Source organism: Nannospalax galili, unplaced genomic scaffold (genome assembly GCF_000622305.1).
Source record: "Nannospalax galili isolate Female #2095 unplaced genomic scaffold, S.galili_v1.0 scaffold687, whole genome shotgun sequence".
NCBI lineage: Eukaryota > Metazoa > Chordata > Mammalia > Rodentia > Spalacidae > Nannospalax > Nannospalax galili.
This window is the reverse complement of record NW_008357456.1, coordinates 83,776-92,171: the sequence shown is the minus strand read 5'-3', so window position 1 is coordinate 92,171 and position 8,396 is coordinate 83,776. Positions and strand designations below refer to the sequence as shown.

Sequence of the window (8,396 nt, the reverse complement as noted above, 5' to 3'; positions counted from 1 at the left end):
TAACAAGGCTTTGCTGAGGGCCAGAGATTATAAAAAAATATGATATTTTAAAACTCAAATATGACCTGAGTGTGATGGCTCACACTTGTAACTCCAGCACCTGGGAAGCAGAGGCTGGAGGATCATTCTATCTCCAAAACAAAAACTCTAAAATGGTTTAAAACTAGTTGGCTCACATATCATCTCAACAAAGACTTTGTCAACTTTGTTCTTTGAGTTATATGAAAGATAGGCTCCCGCTGTTCTCATGTGAATGAGATAGACGTTCAGACCCTTAAGTTCCCAGATAGCACAGGTGATTGATGTCAAGGTGAGGCGGAGAATGGTTTTTAATAAATGCAATGAAGACACTGTATACCAAAGGGAATTCTTTATTGTAAACAAGATATAAAGTACAACAAAAAATACTGTGCAAATTGTAACCTACAATTTTTTTTTTTAAGAAAAACCTTTTCCAAGGGTCCAAGTTTTTGGCAGAAACCTATACCCAGGATACAGAAAAACTTTTAAATGGGAAAGTATAGTGACAGTTTTCACTAACAATTTACTTTTACCACCATGTGTATCATCCACTGTACAACAGAATATAACAAATACTGTTGACAAAAATCGCTGTTCTAGACTAGGGATAGAGCTCAGTGGTGGAGCGCTTGTGGAGCATCTACAGGCCCTGGATTTGCTCCCTACAACTTCAGGTGCTACACAGTGTGACACTTCAGGACTCCTTATGCTTTCTCAGGTGCTCCCAACACCGCAAGGCTAAGAACATGACTTTACATGTTGTAAATATAATTTTCAAGTCGGAAAAAGTGAATTCTCTAATAATTTCTCTACCTACCTACTTCCACATCCCTGAAAAATTCCTATAAATAAATAGGACAATTGTCCATCTGTGAATCATGGTTACTAGCTTCCTAATTTAATAACGCACACCTGTATCTCCATTAACATAAGGGTCCTTTTACTGATGACGAAAGCCATCTTTTCCAAGGAGTTATCACAAGTTCTTGATATCCCTTCTTTACAATATATTTTCATCTTCAGATTTTTCCCTAAACAAAGTGCAGTGTATCTTAAGAGTCTACAGAAAACACATTGGGTATACAATTTCAAATCTACACAAAACACTGCAGGCAAACTAAAATCCAAAGCATAATAAAAATGCCTAGTCATTTGTTAAACTTTCAAAACAAAAATGCAAAGAGTTTAGCTGCTCTTCAAAGCAATTAAATTAATGAGGATTCAATTCTTTGCTCCCCCACTTAGCAATGTACAGCTGTTCAATTTCAAATACCAACAATAGTGTAAAAATGATAGTTAAGATATACTTAATAACTACATCCATGAAGTTGACTGGAAAGACTAGGAATAAACAAGGTAACTAGGAAAAGATGACAATCTTTGTGTAACCCAAACGGATTTTCTATCTGTCTCTGTACCGTAATTTCCAGTCTGTATTCTTGAAACCAGTGCGCTTTAGAAGAATCACATTGGAAAGTTGGTCTCAAGTATAAACTGCAAAAACATCAAGTACCAAATGTGCACAAAAACCAGAAATCTGTGCTGTGCTGACCTCATCTGAAACCTTCAACAACTATTCAAAAGAATAAAAGCTTTCTCATCCATGAGATAAGAAAGGAAACCTGCCCTTCTGTGGCCTGCCTGTGGCCGAAGCACTTGTCCTCTAACCCAGGCTGGGCCTTTACCTCAGACCAGGGGCATCTGCTTTGGCCCCAACTGGAGGGCCACAGACTTGCAGAAGCATTCTGACACCACCACTGGCTCTTGACTATGACCAAAGTTAGTTCTGATTCTTCACCTGATCTGTCACTGTGTGGGTGCAGGAGTTGGAGGGAGAGCAATGTCATTTAACTTGCTCACTTCCATTTGCCAGTTTGGGAGCTTCTTGGCTGACAGGTGGCGCCGGGCATGCTTGGTCAAATGGTCACTTCTCATGAACCGCCGGTCACACATAGGGCAGGCAAATTTCTTCTCCCCTGTGTGGGTTCGCCGGTGTCTGGACAGTTCATCAGAACGAGCAAACCTCCTTTCACAACCTTTCCAGCTACAGCTGAAAGGCTTTTCTCCTTCAACAAAGAAAGCCAGATTGTTAGTATACACTTAGGAAATCTCTAAATTACATGTAAAGGTATATGTGAACATAGAGTTTAAAAGTAAAAGCTAGTAAATTAATAGGCTATCAAATTATTACTAGGTATGCATTGCTCTGTCTGTCCCCCACCTCCCAAGTGCTGGGAATTACACGTGTGTGCCACCAGGCCAGAGCACAAGTTTAGCAGTTTTATTTATTATATTTTCTTTTTTTTTTTTTTTTTTTTTTTTTTTTTTTTTGTATTTTTGAGACAGGGTTTCCCTGTAGCCTCAGCTGGCCTGGAACTTGCTATGAAGATCAGGCTGGCCTCAAACTCAGAGATCTGCCTGCCTCTGCCTCCTAAGTGCTGGGACTAAAGGCGTACACACTATACCCTAAGTTTAGCAAATTTAAAGACATTTTATCATCCACTGAACTATGTGACAAATACTTCTTCAACATGCTAGCTTTATATGTGTGACTACACTTGAACACTACTCACACATTGATCTTCAACATACAAACAGCATTATGTTCAGTACCTGTATGTGTTCTCATGTGCGCCTTCAGATGTGAACTTTTAAAGTAGGTCTTGCCGCATCCTGGGTGGCCACAGATGTGACTTCTTACTCTGGATGAATCAATCTGGGGAGTGACTTTTGCTGCTGAGGGTGAGAACCCAGGTGCAGGGGCAATGGGAGACAGTCTGGTGCCATTGGGACTCACCACTGGAGGCTTTGGGCTCTGCACAACAGGCTGGGGTACCACAAACATGACAGTGCCTTTGGGCACCTGAGTGCCCATGAACACTACAGGTGGGCAGACAGCTGGTGGCTGGGTGGGTGGAGTGCTGGGTACAACTGTGGTCACAACAGGGTTGTTTGCAGGAAGGGGAACCATCTGGCAGATGACAGGCATAGGTGGCACTCCCCCAGTGGGTACTGTAGGTGGAGAGACCAACACTGACTTCTGCAGAGGGGATGCAGGTGCTGGCTGAGACCTACAAATGACCGTCTCTGAAGAAGGCATAGAAAAGTCATAAAGTGCAGCACCTGCTTTCTCATCATTGTTGGCCCCTGTGTTTCGTTCACACTTGGGTCTGTTCGGTGACACGGCTGCACAGGGTACATCCTTTCTTGAAGCTTCAACATTCAACTGGGTTCTTCTTCGGAAAGAATTGTCCTGATAGTTGAGGACACTTGATACTTTCACAGGGCAGGATCGGTGGTTGCACAGCTGGGCATCAGCTGTATGACGGATGACACTTGTTGCCTGAGCCTTGGGCAGGGCAGGGACTGCCAGTGGGTTCTTCTCCTCCTCTTTGAAAGGGGCAGCAATAGGAGGCTTGGTAGCAGCGTCTGAGAATGACTTGAAGTGGCCAGTAGATGGCACTGGTGCCATCAGATTGGACACTTGAGAGGGTTCAAAGTCAGAGGGACTGTAAGGTGGAGTCAAGCACTAAAAAGAAACATAAGAAATATACATTGTGAAAAATAAGGAGTTATGTAGAGCCTAAGAAATTCTGTAATTTACACCCACTTAAGAATGACACTCAGGATAGGCTTGATGGCGCATGCCTTTAATCCCAGCACTCAGGAGGCAGAGGCAGGCAGGTCTATAGTGAGTTCCAGGACAGCTGGGGCTACAGGAAGACCCTGTCTCAAAAAGACCAAAAACAATGATACTCACAAATGCCGGGATTGTATGAAAATCAGGCGTCCCTGGAAGCAAATTCTCTTCCTCTGACATATCAGACGCTGGTGTGACAGGTCTGTTTTCAAGGTATTTCTTAAAATCAGACTTCCAGTTGCAGCTCATGGACATAAGTGCTTCAACAGCCTCAAAATCGCTTTTCTCTGCAGTTTTGTTCCAGGAATACACAGTCTCTTTTGGCTTTTCAGAAATCATTTGCATTTTTTCCTCCTGAAAAAATAAAGATTAAAGCTTATCAGCACACTTTTTGTTATCCAATGACAGGTGTGTACAATTAAAAAAAATCTGGGTCTGGAGAGATGGCTCAGCAGTTAAGAGCACTGGCTGCTCTTGTGTACCCGGACTCAGTTCCCAGCACCCACATGGCAGCTAGTCCAGTTCCAGGGGATCTGATACCTTCCTAGCCTCTGAGGGCATTGTACACACGTGGTACACTTACATACACACAATCAAAACATTCATGTACATAAAAATAAAATTTTTAAGTCCTTTTAAGGGAAAGAAATGAATATCTTATTACCATTAAGGGATCCACAACCAGAGCTCTAAGTACATCTGTGATCTAAAAAAGCAAAGCACATGGCCTTTAGTTCCAGTTCTTAGAAGGCAAAGCAAGCGGATCTCTGAGTTCAAGGCCAGCCTGGTCTACATAGCAAGTTCCAGGTCAGCTGGGGCTATAGGGAGACCCTGTCTCAAAAAAATAAACCATTTCCAAGCTAAAGTTGTATCAAGTTATCTGAAGTCTAAAACTGATGGCTTGATCACTTATGATAAGAATCAAATGAAAAACGTAGAAAAAAGAACTAGCCCTGCTGGGTAGCTCACATCTATAATCCCAGGACTGTAAAGGCTGAAGCAGAGGGACGTTGTTAGTTTGAGGCTAGCATGGTCTACACAGTGAGAGACTATCTCAAAACCAGAAAAGCAGCAGCAGCAGCAGGGCCTGGTGGCATATGCCACCTAGCACCCAGGCAGCAGAGGCCGGTGGATCTACATGGAGGCCAGTCTGCTCTACACAGCGCATTCCAGGCCAACTAGGGCTACAAGAAGACCTTGTCTCAAAACCAAAACAGACACCCACATCCCCCAAAACAAGAACAGCAAGGTGTGGTTGCCCATGCCTTTGATCCAACACTCAAGAAGCAGAACAGGGGGATCACTGTGAATTCCATGACAGCCTGGTCTACACAACAAATTCCAGGCCAGCTGGGGATGCAAAGTGTGACTCCTCAAAGTGAAAACAAAACCACTAAAGGGGAAAATCCAGTTCTACTTTTAGTCAGGTCTCAAACTATATACTTTTACTGGGCCTATTTAACATAATGGTTTGCTATACAATAGAAACGGGATAGGCATAAAATGCTGTATTGGGGACCTGCAAACAATTGAAGACCACAAGAGTCTACATGTTAGTTTTCATTTCTTTAAAAGCTGCTGGATGACAAGTTTCTGCTTTCTGTTTGTGCAACTCTTTCAACCTATTATGTAATAATGTTTTATTAAAAGTTCTTTGAGTAGCTCTTATTAAGTCTTACCCACCATCTCCATTTTCCCTGAACCCCCAAATTCTTTTTGATAGAGACTTGAGAATCATCAAAAGCATTAGAACTTAGGAGGCAGAGACTGGAGGATCGGGAGTCCACAGCCAATCTTAGCTATATAGTGTTTGACGCCAGTCTCACTCAAAAAGAGAAAAACCAAACGAAATAAAATTCATTGCGAGATATTCTTAAAGCTTGCTTTAAAATTTGCATGACGTCTTCGAATTGAAATCCTAAGAAAACAATGTTCTTGAAATACCACTAAAATGTAATTGCATAACCGCGCGTGCATTTATGTAAGCTGCAACGGATGGAGAATCTATGTGTAAAATAGCTTCTCAAGACACCAAAGAAAGAAAAAAATAATAAAGGCGGTCAGTGGGGGGAGTGTGTGAGCAGAGAAGGGCTGGGAAGGGAAGCAGGGAGGGGAGGAAAGAGCGAGGAGCGACGCAGGAAAGGGAAAATGGGTGGAGGGACGGGCGGGAGGCAGAGGGAGGAGGCCAGAGGGGGAGATCCTCGCTGGTGGGGACCAAAAGATGGGGCCACCCTAACCTCAACGAGGCTAACGGGTGAGTCACAGGCAGCACTGCCGGCCTTGCGCACGTCCTCGCGGCTCTGCCCCTGCCATTGGCCAACCGGCCTGCGGCCCGCACCCTGATTGGCTGGGCGGCCCAGGGCGGGGGCGGGAGGAGGGGGCGAGGCATGTGAACAAAGCGTGATCAGCGGCTGCTCCGGGAGACGCAGGAAACGTGAACTGGGAATTGCCGCGCCGTCACCTTTCCCCTACTTCCTGAGCCCGGGCCTCCTCTCGGGCGGGGAGGGGCCGCGGGCGCCGCCGCCAACCGCTCGCCAGTGCGCGCCCGGCGGCGGGGAGGGCTGGGCGGCGCCGGCTGCGGAGATGCCCGCCCCTTCCCCCTCCCCCGAGCCGCCGTTCCCTTAGGAACCGACAGCCGGGCCTAGCTTTGCTCCCGCCCCTGGCGGAGGCCGGGGCTGGGTCACTCAGGGACGAGGAGCTCCCCCGGCGCCCGCCTATCCCGGGCCTCCGCCTCAGCTGAGGGAGGAGGAGGAGCCGGGTCCCCGCGGAACCCGGGCCACCGCCCTCCGCCCCTAGGGGAGCCGACCGAGCCTTCGGCGCTCTCCGCCCACGCGGCCCGCGGGACCCTCAGCCCACCCCATCTCCCTCAGCCGCCGCCGCTTCCGGCAGCCCCCGCCCCTACTCGCCCGTCTCCGCGAGTTCCCAGACGTGCGGCGCCCACAGACGCGGGTCCCCACGGCTCCTGCCTCAACACGCGGCCCCCGCGTCTCGCGGCCCCGCTCGCCCGCGCATCTGTCTGGCCCCGCTTCCCTGCCTCGGGTCCCCTCCGGGGAGGCGTCCAAAGGCGGCCACCTGCTTCCGCCGCAGATGGGGGTCCCTTCCCGACGTCTGTGGGGGCGCCTCACGCCCTTGGTGGCCACAGAGTCCGCGTGTCGTGCGGTGCATCCCCCGCGCGCGACGCCAGCCGCCCCCTCCCCCAGCCCCGGGGCTAGCCCCGGCAGCCCGCTCCCCACCTGGCAGCCCCCCTAGTACCAGCGGGCTCGTCTCTCCGACAGACGCCTTCCCAGCCGCCCCTTCCACCCTAGGTCGCGTTCCTGGTGCAGACTGGGGCATCGCTCCCCGTGCCAGGTGCAGGGCACTCCCTCCTCTTGAACGCTGCCCCCTCCACCTTGGCCACGCTTCCAGGGCGGAAGCCCCCTCACCACTACTCCCGTACCTTCGGCCATCCCTCCCCCTCTCCTCGTGACTGCCCCTCGTCCTCACCACACCTGGGACCACGAGCGCTCAGCCCGGTGTCCAGGTCCCAGGCTTCCTCTAGCGAACGCCCCCCCCCCACCGCAGCACTCGCGCCCCCGCTGAGGTTCACAGGCTGCAGGCAGGAAGCCCCTTTCAAAACTGCAGCAGCCTGGGTTTCCCAGGCGCGGCTAATGTCAGGGGGCCCTCAGCTGGCCCCGATACCGAGGAGGGAAGGACCAGCATCCCCAGGTGACTTACCGAAGCTTGCTGGAGAGAAGCCCCGAAGTTGAGCATGGTTGGCTGCCTGGCCACAGAGTGCGAGCTGACTGGCTGCTGGGCTGCCGGCTGCCTAGTCACAGACTGGCGCTCCGAGACACTCGACGTTGATCCCGCCGCCACCGCGCTCCGCGCTGTCTGCCCCCTCCCCATTCAGGTAGCTGCTTTGCCTGCCCCGCGCCGCGGGCGGGGGAGGGGGGCGGAGCCTGAAGCCGGCCAATCAGCGGCAAAGGTGTGTGAGTCTCCAGCCAATGGGCTCTCGGGGCCACGCGTGATCAGCGGCTGCCCGGCTGCTCGAAGCTGTGTCAGTGGAGCGTGTACACAACCCGGGCAGCGTGTTCCCTCGGACCTGCCCCGGGGAACTCCCGCGGCCACCTGACTCACGACGCCCCTCGCCCACCCCTAGCCTGCGGTTCCCCCGCGCAGGCTGTGGGGCGGTGCCGCCCGCGGGGGCAGCACTGAGAGGCGCGGCAGCGGCACGGCAGCATAGGCAGGACCGGGCCCCACGTGGGGGGTGGGGAGGGATGCCAGCTCCGCCCCGCCCCGCCCAGTCCCTTTCGCGCTCTGCCGGGCTCTCAGCCCGCCAGGGAGTGGGCGGGACGCCGGGCGGGCGGGGGAGGCGGTGACTGCCAGCTCCTGGCTAGCCGAGAGATTTGCTTTGGAAGCGCGGTCTTCTGGCTTGCGTGAATGCTGGAGTCGGATGAACGACCGAGCTGCGCTTCGAAGCACTTGCTGGGTTTTGAAAATCACGCCAAGCCATGGGGACTGGGGAGGACTGGAGAGCACCGGGCGGCGGGGTGGGGACGGCGGGGAGTCCTGTCTCGGAACAGACACCTGCTCGCGCACCCACCGCCCACGCCCAGGCGGCGGGCGCTGGCTCGCCCTCCCATCTGCGGCACCCGCAGCAGGGCCCGCCTCTGCCCACACCGCTCGTCCCTCCTCCTGGGCGGCTGTGCCGCCAGTTGTGGGAACCACAAGAAACCCCGATCATACGGGCCACTGG

General features: G+C 51.6%; 1 protein-coding gene across 1 annotated transcript; it reads right to left on the bottom strand.

Annotated features, from left to right (window-relative positions):
- Positions 1-353: 353 nt before the first annotated feature.
- Klf10 (Kruppel like factor 10) lies at positions 354-7,820 on the bottom strand. Its single transcript, XM_008855081.3, has 4 exons — positions 7,376-7,820; positions 3,782-4,015; positions 2,635-3,550; positions 354-2,087 (listed from the first exon to the last, which is right to left on the bottom strand). Exons 1-4 carry the CDS (start codon positions 7,544-7,546, stop codon positions 1,828-1,830), a joined length of 1,581 nt encoding a protein of 526 aa, XP_008853303.2. The 5' UTR covers positions 7,547-7,820; the 3' UTR covers positions 354-1,827.
- Positions 7,821-8,396: the final 576 nt, after the last annotated feature.